We start from the raw sequence: 15618 nt of genomic DNA on the forward strand, positions 1-15618 counted from the left end.
TGGGGGGGGAATGCATCTGTGCAGTAGATTCTAGCCTAAACTGGTCATTCTTTAATTTTTGTTATAAAATATATTAGAACATTAAAGTAAATTCCACCCTTCCCCCACATTTTGTGGTTGTATCAGTAAACAACATGAATATTATTTACTGTTTGAACTTGCACCAAATGTGTAATCCTACGATTTTGAAAGGAACAAAACCTTGTCAAAAGCTGAAATTTTAAAATAACCCGAAGCAGCCTATATTAAGCCTAAGTTACAGAATGTCATCAGACATATGTGTGAGAATAAATTCATATAATATTGCTTTGCTGTCCTGGTGAGACTGGATTTCACATCTCAGTAGGAGAAACTAATGCTTGGCTAAATAGCCCAGCCATAATTCATAGCCTGACATAGATCTAACATCAACACTGACTGAAAGACTTGAAAGTAACAAATAGCAAGTGAAATGGAATCACAACATCCATCTTGGTTTCACTATCATCAATTAAAATGTTTTTTGATAAGAAATTTGAGAGATGAGAAAATGGAAAATAAACTGACCACCTTTGAGATAATCAAGGTAGTAGAGCAAAACATTGTTATGAGAAAGGTATCAATTACTTATCAAGACAGAACAGTGACAGAAAAGATGTTTGTTTGTTTGTTTTAAAAGGGAAACGATGCTAGAGGTGGAAAAACAAAATGAAATCTAGAAGTCTGCCTTTCCTTGTGGTCCTGCCATGCCAACTTACATTTCTTTAAAAGAGAGTAATTTCAAAATACTGTACTGTGTGTTTTTAACACCACAAAATAAGTGGCATATTCATGCATATCTGGTGGAAATATAAGAAGATGAGCTCTTTTTGGAATGATATGCATATGAGACAGACATTTGGATCTATTAAATATAATGCAACATTATTCTATAATATTATTTTGTAACTTCATTATACATCACTTAGAAACTATAGTGTTAAGTGGTAAATAAATTGTTGAAATAAGTAAATAGGTTACTTGAGAAATAAGATACATGCAGAACATATGGAATTGGTATGATACTAACTACAGCAAAAGTTTGAATTGCTTATAAACAAAAAATTTCTACTATGGTAACTATGAATAAATGGTTTATTAGAACCAAGTTTGCCCTGATGGAAAACTTGACACAATTTATGTAGTTAGGAGAGGGAAGTAAATTGACAGGAACTTTCCAGAAAGAATGGACCCCTTTTACTTCATATATTTAACATGGATCTTAACACATACAAAGCATTTTCACTGCTGTCTTAAACAGTAGTATAAGATAAATTATAATTAATGAACTGTGAGAATCTGTATGTAGAAGTCTATATATTTTGAATATTATGAATGTGAAAAGAAATGTGACAAAAATAGTGAACAAACACAATTTAATATAAACTTTCACGTAACTTGTTATACTAATTTGGAAAGTACCATTTTACAGTTAACATGGAAATGACTTCTAACAAAGAACTTACCATCTGTCATTCCTTCTCTACGGTGAGGCAATGGAGGCTGATCCACTCTGCCTCCCTTGTGTTTTTTGGTAGGCCTAGGCCTCTGACTCTGGGCTGCACTCGTGTTGCTGTCAGTAGAAAAGGGGCTGGTTGGCCGAGGCCTCTGAGAAGAGGAATATGGTTTGCCTACAAACAAAAATGGAAATTGATACGTTATTCTGCTTACATGCCTGCTCTAACAGGCTTCCGTTTCTTTATTTGCAACACCTCACATGAAAACTCATGACAACTGTTATTGACAGCACCACCAGCAAAGTGACAAACTCAGTGTTGGAGTTTACTGTTAAAGTTTATTTGAAAAACATTTTCACCATTTGCTGACCATCTTTTTTGTATGCTAAACAGAAATGCGAAACTAATACATTTTTTAAAAAAAGATTGGAAGCAACATTTACGCACCATGACTTCTATGCAGAAAACATGTGTTCTGGATGAGGAGTCTAACCTCAGCTTTGCCCAACACATGCTGTATTTTTATTGCATAAGTAACCACATTAGACAATTTATTCTGGGGCCCAAACCATTCAAGAACAGGCTAATACAGATAAGATTTATCCATATTTCATTATTTTGTATGCATGCAGATGTTAATATTTATTGAAAAAGGTAGCTATTGGCTAATCAAATAGAGTTGTCATTTCCAGGTCTAACGAGACAGTTGTGTTCCCTTCAGTACTAATGGAGTGTTCATCAGCCAAAAAAAAAGTTATTCCACTCAATTTATATGTATTGCTTAAATTAACCAAGCAATACAAATTAACCAAGCAACACAGACTGTTTTAGTTTTAGTAAGAATGTATATTTTTCTTTCTTTTCAATGTCATCCATTTTAGAAACCTGAGGTGGAATCCAGTTTGTGCCCCAGCACTCATAGAAAGACTTTTGATCCACGAGACATCTCTAGTAGTGGAGGAGGAAGGGGGCAAATTTTAATTGATTCCTCTCCTGCAGTTCCCACACCTTAGAAATTACGATATGCTGAATTTTTGTAATTTTCTATAAAGTGAGGTTTTTGTTTTTTTTAACAATGGTTTCATAATTTTAAACAAGCATACATTAAGTTCGGTTTTTCAAAGCCAATGGAAGAACAAATGATTTTCGGCAATAATCTACTTGATTAATAATACTTCAATATAAAGTCTTAGGATTTATGTAGAATACTACAGTATATTAGTCCTTTATTGTTCTTGATGAGATTGCAGTCTTATAAAGCCTTCCTCCTCCTCCCTGCCTCCTCCCTGCTTTCAGTGACAAGTGCACTGCTCCCTTACAAGAGTCTATCACACAGACCACTTGGGATGTTTGTAGGAGAAACATGCATGCCAGAACCCTTACAAAGCCCTCTGTTTTATGTACAGGGTGGTTTAAATTTTACAACCATATGACAGCCATCCCACATAGTGGGTGTTAGGAGTTTGTTATGCTGTTGAAGTTTCTTGATCTGTGTAGTAATCCCTTTGTGTTATAAACAGGCCCAAGAGTAGCCAATGTATCTCTGGGCACTTCCACACCATACTCTGGAGACTCTGCTGCTCATTCATGCAAGATTTGTGCAGCATCCACATGACATGATCCCCATCAAAATGTCATCCCATATTCCTTCCTCATTTAATCTGGCTGTATTTTTGCTGGAATTTTACTTACTCAGTTTTCCACGGAAATAGAACAAATTGGAAAATAACACAGAGCGAAACACTATGTAGGGGCTGCACAAAACTTTCATGTAGTAGCTACAGAGTCCCCAATCTGCCATTAGGAAGTGCCCTCTGCCTCCTTAATGCACCTACTATGATCTGAACACAACCATAGCCTACTTCTAAGCATTTTATGTACTTTGACTCATCTTTTTTGCAGAGAAGGAAAGAGAAGTAAGCACAGAAAAAATAAAATATAAGGTTGCCTTTATCTGGCATTTGAAAGCCAAATCAGAGTCACTTTGTTTAAGCAAGGCAACTAATTTGTTTAACTAGATGCTGTCCATGATACAATTTTAATTATAATCTTGCTGTCAGACACAATAAATGATTGGATTAAGTGCCTTAAAAGGCAACCATTTAATAAGGCTGTTAAACTGTTGCATTGTTAGAGTGATAAACTTTCACCAACTCACCCCATGCTCACAGTCTTCCCAGAAAATACATTTGGCAAGAGAGATGCAAAAGAGAAGCAGTAATGGAGATAAAAGCTAAGTGTGCAGTTCTTCACAAGAAATATTATTGATTGTGAGAAGGTTTTGCAAATAATAAATCATCAAAAATTGCATGGCAAAATTAGCAGTCTCCTTGAGGCCGTATTAAAAGGCAGTATGTGTCGGTGTCAGTAAATCCATAGCAGAGTCAAGAGAAGTGTTAAAATGTCTGTGCACTGCACTGCTTTGTTTCTGCTTGAAGTACTATTAAACAAAAAACAAAAAACCTAACAGGCAGAAACAAACCATCTGCTTTATATGCATGTTAGGCATATTTATGCTGAGGTTTTACTTTTCTTAGGAAAGGAGGAAGAAAGAAAAGACAGAGGCCCACATCATGCAAAAAGCATTAGCTTTGTGTCTACAAACCTGTTCTTGATAGGCTGGTTCCATCCAGCCTAAACCCAGCTTTATCTGCTGCTGCAACCAGAGCTTGTGCAAAACTGCCGCTGGTAAAGATGGAGTCATCTGAGGAGCTACCTACACTAGATCTATGACTAGAAAAGTTACGGTCCTCATCAGACGCAGAACCCCATCCATTTACAAGTGAACCTAAAAACAAATGTAGGGGGCTAGTGAGTTGCACACATGAAATAGCTTAACTGTTATGTAAATTCCAAAGGGCTATTAAAATACCTCTTTTCCTTCTACTTTCAAATCTCAATTTTGTATTTCTAGAATAGGGAAATTCAGATAAAAATTCATTGCAGTTTTACCCATTACCATGGATCTCAGCCAATGGAGAAGTTCAGATTTTGTCAGGTTTTTTTTAATAAAGGATCTTAAAGTGGACATTTCTTACCTCAGAATTCAAAATAAGAAAAACATGAATGCACTGTATCATACAATTATTACCGGTACCTGCTGTCCTAAACTTAAATTTTTAAACTCTTTACTTGCTGTGGTATTCAACTAAGTTTTACTCAAAGCAAACCCACTGAAACTAATGGTCATATCTTAGTCATGTTCATTTTAATGTGTCTACTCTGAATAAAACTTAGTTGTATACCACCCTTAAACACTACCTTCCATAGGTTAGTGTGGCACGAGTAAGTTTTGTGTGTAGAAAATTCAGGAATGAGGCAAATCCAGTCAAATGGAATCTTTCCTTTTGCATTTTGCTTTTCCAGGTATGAGCACTCTGCTTTCCGGGATATATAAAATGTATAAAAATTCAAGGCTTTAAAGTTTGGAATTAAAATCTCAGCCTCTAGTCTTCAAGGTGAAAAGTTACAGGTCACTCTTGAGATAAGGCTGCAAATGGCACCATTCAAAAATGTTCAAGTTCTGAGGATTTTCAAGTCTCACCACCTACTGGGAATTCTTGCTCATTTAGACTTTTAATGGAAGAAATGGAAGATGTAAATAGGGCAGATGTTGGTTTGTTGTTGAAAGTGCTGAGAAAAGCTGCATCTGATGACATTCCCTTTTCTACTCCACTACTAAAAGTAAAGGTGCTCTAGTCACTAGTTTTTCCAAACTCTAAAACACAGATATTTTCAGCCAGCCCATTGCAATGAGCAAAATGATTATAAAAGTTGTTTGGGGCATCTCAGAGTCTCAAACTTCTAGTCTGAAACTAGAAGCACAGGATGCCTACGTGACAATTCAAAACATCCGTGCTATACAAAACCATAGGAAATAGCTTTGGTGCCAATTAGCTTTCCAAAACAATGAAAATAGTTTGCAGTGGTGGAATGACCAAATCTTTTAGCATCAATGCAGTGGTATGCTGTAATAAACAAGTTTCTGCACTCCAAGATACAAGAACAGAAGCTGAAGGAGTCGACAGAGATTTGACAGGCTGAAAGTGGGTTAAGCGCAACAGAGACTGACAATTTGATTCTGCTTGCCAGAGGCACAAATAAAATTGTTACTTTCCAAATTGACTCTGCCTGACATAGACAGATGTAGGTAAGGCAAGATAACAGCTAAGGCAAGCTGGGGGGAAAAGTGAAAAAGCCATTTCTTAAAAAGTAAAACTACATAGATTTCTGAACAGAGATCACTACAACAGGCTAGCTGAAGAGATTATTTGTGTATAGAAATGTTCAGGATAATGATTTAAAACAAGCCTTGCTTCATTTGACTTGGTGACCATCATTTGAAGAAAGAATGTCAACTGCTCAACATATATACCTTAAATGAAAAAAGGTTTAGGAGTTCTGTAACCAGGACATGTATACTTTAAATGAAAATCAGTTTAGGTGTTTTGTGGGATGTAACCAGAACAACAACAACAACAACTCAGCGAGCAAGGAAATTACCTAAACATGAAGGCTGAATTTTGCTTGCTCTTTTTGCTGCAGCATTTCCCACTGGTGAAGAGACCAGCACTGATTTTCATTAAAAAAAATACACCCCAAACAGAAAACAAAGTGCTGACTATGTACACAGATCTCTTACACTAACTGATATTTTGTTGGATCATAGCCTGTTTACAATAAGCTGCATATTGAAAACAAGATCTAAATTATAACATGCTGATATTCTGAATTGCTTAAAGGTTGTTATATTGTGTGTATGTCTATATATCTGTAAAAACACACAATCACACTCTTTTAATGTATTTCCTTATTTTTTTCAAGGACTGCAGAACGTGATGAATCAGCTGGTGTATGTGTGTGTGTGAATAATATTAACAGCAATGTTGTGAGTTGCTCCACAAGAATGGTGTCATAGCCTTAATTCAGGGAGGCAACTCATCCTTTCCCAAAATCGCTTGTATGATATAATAATGCGGGATACTACTCGAGGGATGTTACTGGAGAGCAGAACTGTCAAAAACTTTACAGACACAACTAACTGCACTGTCAAATCAGACTGCACATTTCAGCTCTTTTTAAAGTGTCAGAAATAGGAATTCCATCAGGGCAATCAGAAATGTCCCTGCAGTTTGTGAGAGACAACCCAAAAGAACAGCTTGTTTTTTGTGAGAAGGCCCAAACTGCCTTTGGTGATGGGGATAGTCGCTATTACTGTGAGACAACATTGTTGGGTTGCCCTTATGCAGTACCACAATCCACCAACTAAGGCTGATAGAACCAATATCGGACCATTCTGACCCAGATTCAGGTGCTAATATGACATTTAGGTGTAGCGTATTCTAGCAGGACAAAGCATGGCACAACTGTGAACCCATATGGTTCTGTTTTTATAAGATTATAAGATTATTTGGAAGACAGAAATTCAACTGGACAGAGTGGGAAAGAAAGATGAACTGCAACATTACAGAAAATATGGGAATATTTTCATATGAATATTATATATAAACCAATTTAAAAGAAAATCACTTTAAAATTATACATGGCAGAAAAGACTCAGGAATATGACAATAATACAGCATGGCAAATGTTAGAGGTGTCAGCAAACTCATGTAGATGATCTTCATGTCTTGTGCACCTCCAAAATTACTCTTTTTTGAAAAGGAGTAATAGCTATCTATTAAGGAAATAATGGGAAAAGTCTGGTTTTTATATTAAACAGCCATTTGCAGCTTTGCTGGTTTACTTAAGACAAGACCTTGTGATTAATATCCAAGTTTTGAAAAGGGACTTAAAAGGGAGTAAGTCTAGAAGTAGTTTAAGCTCAAACTTCAGGTGTTGCTAGACTTCAAATCCCATCAGGCTCAGCCAAGTGTGGCCAATGGATGGGAGTGATGGGAGCTGTAGTCCAGCTTTAAGCAATAAGCTCTGATTTTCATTGGGTGTTATTGGGTTGTTGTTGCTTCTTTAAAACATACAGAAAACCCTTTCTAACCTGCAGTGACACTATATATATTTGTAGCTAACCCACACTAACAAGACATCACCAGATGATTGTTTTTAACTGCAGTTTTTAAAATCAGGAATTATTAGGGGAGGCACAACATGCCCGCCCCCAATATTCTCTAGCTTCACTTAAGTCTCTTCCTTCACTCAAAGTTCCTCCAATGATCTGCTTTAGGAGGAATCTGCAAATTATTTCCGAATTTTGTTTTAGGAGGCATCTGTTGACAATATAGGGATGTACAGAATGCCTCCTGGAATTTTTTTACAGGCCTGTCAAAACTCTCTTTTTGCCTGCCATCTGTATTAAGACCAGTGCTTTTAAACTTTTCTGTAAATGATCTGAAGTCAGGAGTGAGCAGTGTTGTGGAAATGACACCATATAATTCAAGGATTAAACAATAAGGGATCAAGAGGAGCTTCAAAAGGATCTTTCCAAACTGTGTGAATGAGTATTAAATTGCTAAATGAGTTTCAGTGAAAGTGTAAAGTGATGCACCCTGGAGCAAATAAAACTCCCAAAACTCACATATACACTGAAAGGGCCTAATTTGGTGGTGACTGACTAGAAAAGATCTTGGAATCATGGTGGATAACTTAATGAAAATTTCAAATAAGTAGCTGTGAAAACGTGAATTCCATGTCATGGATTATAAGGAAAGGGATAAATAAAATAAAATAAATCTGATAATATTACAATGCCTTTATACAAATTACGATGAAGCAGTTATTTGATTACTAAATACAGTTCTGGTTTCTGCAAAAAAAAAATTGTAGAACTGGAAAATGTGCAGAAACAGGCAACCAAAATTATCAAGGAGCTTTAGCAACTGCCCCATCAGAAAAGGTTACAATGTGTTCTTTACTTTGGGCTGGGGGAAGCATCATAACAGATGTTTTTAAAAGTATGTATAGTAAGGATAAAGCAGATTGAAAGACAATTTTCTCCCTCTTCATAATATTAGAACCCAATACCAACCAATAAAGCTGAAGGATAGAAGATGCAACACCAGCCTAGATTGCTTTAAAATGGAGTTGACACATTCACAGGGCATAATTGTAGGAACGGGTACAGCCATAATGAATCATAATGAATGTGGCTGCCTTCAGGATCAGAGGTACTGTGCCTCATCAGTCACTAGGGAAATGCAGGAGAGGGCTATTGTGCTCATATCCTATCTGTGGGCATCTGGTTGGCCACTATGGAAACTGGAGTAGATAGGTCTTTGCTCTTATCCAACAGGGCTCTTTTAACGTTCCCTTAAAATTTGAGCACAAGGATGAGCAGCAAATTTGGTTTAAATCTGGCTTTAGGAAACTTCAGATCTAATTTTGTCACAGATCAGCTGTGCCTTTTTCAAACAGGATGAAACAGGCTCCAAGCAGGTGTCCATTTCATACAATACAGCGCACTCTATTTTCCAATAGCTTGTTTGAATTCCCATGCTGTCTGTCAGCTGCAATTTTTTCCTCCTGCTGAAAGCAGCAGTAAGCATTTTATCTAGAACAAAATCCACTATTTGAAAAAGCTGAATTCTCTATTTTCCATAAAAATTTCAAGGTGCTGAAGCAATCAAAAAGTTATAAATAAAAGAGGAAGTGGGGGTTAGACTCACAAGTTTGTTCCTGGACCTTAGTATTACCAGATGTTTTTGCAGGTAAAAAAAGAGATGAATGTCATTCTTATTCACATTTAGCATTCTGTTTCTTGAAGCTAACAAGCTCATGAAACAGTAATAGGCATCTATACTGCACTCTTTTAAATACTAGTCTTTTTCTTCAGGTGCAGTTATCTTCTAGTGGTTCTACTTGAAAGAATTGATTTTATACACCTCAGCTTCAAATATGAAGACTCTGGCCTTAAATGGATGCTATGTTGCAACATAATTTATCATGACAGTAAGAAGACATGAAAACCACTGATATGTCTATGATTCTACAAAGCTGGGAACCATATTACATCAGAATACAGGCAGGGTATGTTCATACCTATATTCCGAGAAAGAGACCCATGGGCTGCACTACTGAACATTACTGAAAACCGAACCTCAGAGTTACAACATGTTCTACCATTTCAGAAGGGCATAGATAAATTAGTTGACAGGGTTCATTTGCATTGGTTTTTGTGACCTATTTCTGCATAAGAAGTGGGCAACCTTTTTGTTCTTGAGAACCGAGTTATCTGTGACGCGACTGGTCAGTTAGCGAAGTATTTTTATTTATTGATTTAGGGGGGAGCAACTGCCCCCCCGGGCTACGCCCATGAGTGAGGGTGCACATGCAAGCGGTAAGTGGAACAAACACTGGTGATGGAAAAAGCCAAAGATAAAAGTGTTCTGGATGAACTAATCTGGAATGCATATGACCTTGTTTAAATTTTTGCCTTGGCTTCTTCAGATTAGAATTTCCAGTCCTACATGGTCTATGCAGAAATTAGTCCTGCTTGATTTGATGGGTTACTCTCAAATAAGTAGAAAGAAGTTATTTTTTGTGTGTTTTTGCTTTAAAAAGTACAATGGGTCGATTCTGCTACTTTTCTGGAAAGCAAGTGGAAATAATCCCTTTCTACTTTAGTGTGCTATATAAACACATACACAGCAGAAGCCTGCTTATTTGTTCTCAGAACCCCTCCCTCCCAGCCATAAAACCAGGAAACAAGTAAAACAAAAATTAAAGTATTTTTATCAAATAAAATGTTGCTTCTTCCAATTTTTTTGAAACCACATGGGGTTGAGAGGCAAAAAGCCAGGAAAAATAAGGTGGAAACCAAACTGAAAGGAAGGGACTCGGGATAAGTATGGAACAGCTTCAGGTGGTGTCAAGGGCCACATAAACTGAGGTCCAAGTCAAAGGTTTCCCACCTGTGCTATACTTTCACACATGCACAGTGTACTATTAAGCTGCTGGAATCTAGAGGGAAATAAATCTTACGATCACAAATTATTTTATGGTCCTTCAAATTCTGGCCTTGGTTGCACATGTTTTGCAGTCTCCAAGGTGCTGGATGAAGCTCCTGGTTTTGGATAGGCTGAGACTGAAAGCACCTCATAATCTATGGCTGTCATAGGAGAGGTCTGACAGAGCCCAATGTGAATTATGTTTTATTGAATTCAGTGCTACATACACATGGGGATGTGTGTGTATAAACCTGTAAATTTCAGTTTATCTCAAAATGAATCTATCTTTCATAGAACTTCCACAGCAAAAGAAAGACAAAAAGCTTTATTTTCACTTTAGCGATTGCTGCCCCCCCTACTTTGTTTTAATAGCTTAATGCAACTTCAATTTTTTGTCTGCGTTTCGCTATTTAATGTGGTAGACATATTTACGAGGTGACAATATGCCATAATTGCAGTCTGAATATTTTAGTGAGTCTTTTATACAATTAGATCCCCAATGTACTATAAAGACACAAAAGACAAATGAAAGAGTAATAGAGCCTTGTATTTAACCCTAGCCCTAGCCACAAGTGACAAGGAAGTGTGTGCAGGTAAGTGAGCAGGCTGGTGGAAGAAGGAAGGGGTGCTTCACCCGTCATCTACATCCAGCATAGAACCAAGTCTCCTGCCAGAGGAAATATGCTCCTTCTTCTTTTGGCTCATTTAAAAAGCTGCAGTGATGTGCTTTAGGTTGAAATGCTGCTTATTATCATCATAAACAGGAAGACTCATAAAACAATGCCCACACATAACATTTTCATTCTGCCAGAAGTTCTGACTATATCTATGTTAGCAGTGGTCAGATTTTTGTTCTTTCTGTTTTATATCTGGGCCATACTATGCTTTAAAATAGACTGGCCCTCCTTTGGTCAAGGGTGAATTTTTTAAAAATGGGAAATTGTAGCAGCGTAAAAGTTGAAACAAGGACAAACACCTGTTACTTTGGGACTCTTGCCAGACAAGTTGCGGTTAAATTGTGGTATAACATGTTTAGCATTGTTATCTAAAAGACTGCTAGTGGCATCTGTGAAATGTTTTAATGATTTGGCTACGCAAGAGAGTCTACTTCTTAATCACTGCACTGGCATTAGCCACAGGAAGCAATGACATCAGCAATGGTGACAAGGACTGGCACACGTTACCTTTCTTCCCTGCCTTGTCATTGCAATGTCAGTGGCCAAGTAAATGAACCACAATAATGTCCTCTGGAGAATAAATCAGGGTTGCACCTGAAAGTAGTAATATAGAACACACAAGCACATAGCACAAGGGAGGGAAATCTGTCCTTTTAATTATTATTTTTTAAGCATTCATTTTACTGTGCAGGCAGTGTGGCAGACTTCATTTAGTGGAAATAAGGTGTTCATGGCTTAATATGAGCTCTGAGAAGGGGACCTGCTAGATTTTGTATCTCATAAAAATGGTAATGCAACAATTAGCAGGGTCATATTATAAAGCACAGATTTTACTCTAGCTTAATGGATCTAGGGATACACATTCATCAGCAAGGATGGATTTCGCATAAAACGACATGTAAATGAATTGATGACTGATCATAAATTAATTTTAGTGCTGAAGATGTAATGGAGGCACAGCAAGATGCCACTTTATCATAGTATTTTACTGCTCAGCAACATTTGAACAACTACTTAATGTTCTATGTGCATGCTAACAGCTTGAATAAATTTGACAAAATTTTGTGCCTTTCAGCAATATGGAGGAGAGAAAAAGATTGCAGGGAAAGATTGAAATTTCAAACAGAAATAAATTTGGCTAAGTGGCATAAATTCATTTTTCATTAATGTTTATAAATGCTTTGATGATGTTTGCATCTATAAAAAATGTCAAACTTATATATTGCTTGCATTTTGTTCATTATAATGTTCTGGAAAGGAAACAAGTATATAAAATATAGATTCCACCTTATGTTTAAATGTTTAATTTTAATTGGGATACTGTTATTCATGTATGATAGTCAGTTTAGATCAAGGTCTAATTACCCAGTATTAGTAGTGCCTTTTTTTATTCTTGTATTAATCTTTTAGCATATTTCCCAAAGTCTGTTGGCTTCCATGTATGAAACTCCCCATATTTGCTTCCGTAGTAATTACAGCAAAGATTTCATGTTATCGTATCCAGTAGTACAACGTCCACAGAATCTATGTTACATTGTGCTTAATGCATGTCCCAATATGTCTTTATTAAGGGGGAAAAAGATTTTATAAAACTTTTGATACTTATACTGGATCTCCTATTTATAATGGTCTTAAACAGATCATAAGACAAGGACATAGCCTGCTTCCTCCACAACCCGAAAAACCGTGATGTGGGGGGAAATGGAAGTCCTTCTGCCCAGCAGAGTGGCAGAAGGAATCTTTTTGCCTCCAGAAGGAATTGTTCTTTATGGACATGGGTTATTAGAATCTTAATGCCCACCTTCAACTTCTTCTCTGGCCTCTGTATCTACACTTCTGAAATATAGGTAGGGAAAAACAGACAGTGATAATCTTTGATCTTAAGGGAAGGGGTTTAGCTTAGAAGTAGAGCACATGCTTTGAGCAGAAATTGTCCCAGGTTCAATCCCTGATATCTCCAAATGGAAATATAGTCCTGTCGTAAACCCCATAGAACCTCTGTTGCCAATATAGGTAATATTGAGCTAGATGGAGGAATGGTTTGATTTGTTTTAAGGCAACTTCCTATGTTCTATTTTGCCTACCATATTCTTCAGCAAATAAATAAATGCTGAACTTTGATGCATTTGAATTATCAGAGACAGAAGGGTCTCTGATCTATTATGTAAATGAATAATCGCAGTGCAATGGAAAAGAAAGCATTCATATACAAGATTCAAAAAACAGAAAGTCAAATAAGCTAAATGAAGAAAATGTGTGGGATATTTCTTTGGCAACCAAGACTGGGATATTCTGAGTGTCCTCCTCCATCTAGGACCTGTCAACTTCATACTAACGGTAACAAAGAGAGTTAAGTCTTCTTTCCTAACTTGAACTTCACCCTTTGAAAAGGTGATTCAGAATCATGTTTGCTTTCTTTTATGATCACTACTTCTACCACTAATGAAAACAAGACACTGATTATGCTTTCCTACAGAAAGCATAAGGAGGCAGAAAAGGATACATAAGAAGATATGCAAATCCATTTGGTGTTGGCCTAATTTTTTCGCCCCTATCACTTTGTTCCCTAAGGGTTTGGCACAATAACAAAGTATTAGCATTTTAAAAATAATGACGTAGGCAACTGAAGGCTTCAGTGAGCAGTGTTGGTTTTTAAAAACCAGAATTTGTAATCAATATACTTGTACATTGCTAGGAAGAAAAGAGACAGCGACTTATAGAAAAGCAAATATGCAAATCATGCACGCGTACACACACATATAAAGACTGACATATTAATACATATAAATGAATAGTATTTTGGTAGCAGGTTTTAAAATACATATTATCACTCTAAGACCTTCGATGGATTGCTACAGGAATGCCTCCCTAGACACATGCAAAAATGCACAGTATTACAGCCAGAAGGAGATTATGCTAAAAATTCCAGCAAATTCAGGTAAAGTGGCTTAACATACTTGTGCACTAATAAGCCAATCTTCCAAATTCAGAGACTTAAACTTGTAACTACAAGTCTTCAGTTGGATCTGGATTTCAAATCACAGCGGTCAAGCTACAGTTCTTAAATCTTAATTAGCTTGGCAAGCAGCCTGGCCCCAGGGCATGGGGAAGGGAAACTGGAAAGTGGGAATAAAGCACCATTTCCCTTAATTCAATGACACAGAGAGGGAGAGAGGGAAATCCGAGGTACTGATGCTTCATTACTGTCATATTCCCACTCTAATTGGAAAGTGCAATGTGTTTTCATAGCTGCAGTGTTTAGATAAGGGCATAAAAAACCCAAACTCAAAACAACTTGCAAGGCACACAGAAGGAAGGCAAGTATTAAAAGACGCTGCATTAATCTGTCTTCAGCGAACAGAAATTTCATGAAGATATATTCAGAAATTAGTACTGTCCCATAAAGATCAACAACTGAAGAGATGTGCAATATTTTTAATGAGCTATATAGACCATGCATGCTTGGGCTTCAATAGACCTCAGTCAACCTAGATACAGTACGTTAAGTGCAGGTCCAACATCAGTTGAAATGAAAGTCTGCTGAAGCCTAGAATGAGGTCATGCTATTCATGTAAGAACAGCACTTTCTCGCAAAACGGAATGGTTGTCTATCTTCTACCAACAGCAGTTTTATTATCAATTCAGGCTGGGCAAGCTTAGTTTTTTCCAGGTTGGACTTTGATTATTCTAGCTGTAACATCTCCAGACATGTGAGGAATAAGAAACAGTCAAGCAAAAGATGTTCGATTAATTAAATGGGATTTGGCTGAAAGGGAAGAATGATTAAATATGTAGTGGGCACAAAATAAAGGTGTCACCACATAGCTGTTCTTTCATACTACAACTTGTTCTGAGGTTATTCAGAAAAAAACATCTTCTGACATTCATCACTTTTACAAAGCCCCAAAATAAAATAAAAAACATAGAAACCTTTTATAGATGTCAGCTTCTCATGTTGTTCCTGAGATACAAAGTATATTTTTTAGTCTAGCTGCTTTTGCTGTACCCCTCTCTCCACCATACATGTAATAAACTTGCTTTCCCAGTAAAGTGAACTTTCTATGAAAGCTGGGATATAATTGATTTTTCTTTCATGTTTTTAAAGCTTTTTAAAATTCATGAATTTTCTTATCATTTGCAGCAAAGCAAAAGCATTTTCAAATCCTTTAACAGTTGTGAGCAATATTAACACAACTTTTTAAATGCCACAGAAATAGAGCAGAATAGAATACCCTTAAACATTATTTTATTTAGAACATATTTTACATCTTTACTAAGCCGGTTCATTCTTAATTTTGTTTGCCTACCTGTCACTGAGCTGTCTAGATTGTCCATGCTAGAGCCTGGAGTATGCTCTAGTCCTCTCAGTGGTCTTGTGATTTCTAAAGCTTCTTCAATATCATCCTCATCCTCATCTTCATCCTCTGGAATATCTGTTTCCAAATCTGATATTAGAGATCCAGACACATATCCTAATGGTGGAAGTGGAGTCTGGGGTGGCTGAGTATTGCTTTGAATGTGCCTAGAGCAAAAGGGAGAAGGCAAAAGGGGAAAGCACTTTAAAAA

General features: G+C 36.7%; 1 protein-coding gene across 21 annotated transcripts in view; it reads right to left on the reverse strand.

The window, feature by feature from the left end:
* The window catches only part of ROBO2 (roundabout guidance receptor 2), an 815523-nt gene that overhangs the window by 16558 nt on the left and 783347 nt on the right, over nt 1-15618 (reverse strand). For 12 of the 21 annotated variants that reach the window (XM_079974752.1, XM_079974745.1, XM_079974749.1 and 9 more), the window contains 2 exons: nt 15360-15574; nt 1485-1649 (listed from right to left, as the gene is read on the reverse strand). In XM_079974752.1, coding sequence (XP_079830878.1) covers nt 1485-1649; nt 15360-15574 — 380 coding nt within the window. Of the gene's footprint in view, nt 1-1484; nt 1650-4080; nt 4264-15359; nt 15575-15618 lie in introns of all 21 variants that reach the window. The other 9 variants (XM_079974750.1, XM_079974746.1, XM_079974757.1 and 6 more) reach the window with 1 other exon arrangement.

This window comes from Podarcis cretensis, assembly GCF_951804945.1.
Source record: "Podarcis cretensis genome assembly, chromosome: 4".
NCBI lineage: Eukaryota > Metazoa > Chordata > Lepidosauria > Squamata > Lacertidae > Podarcis > Podarcis cretensis.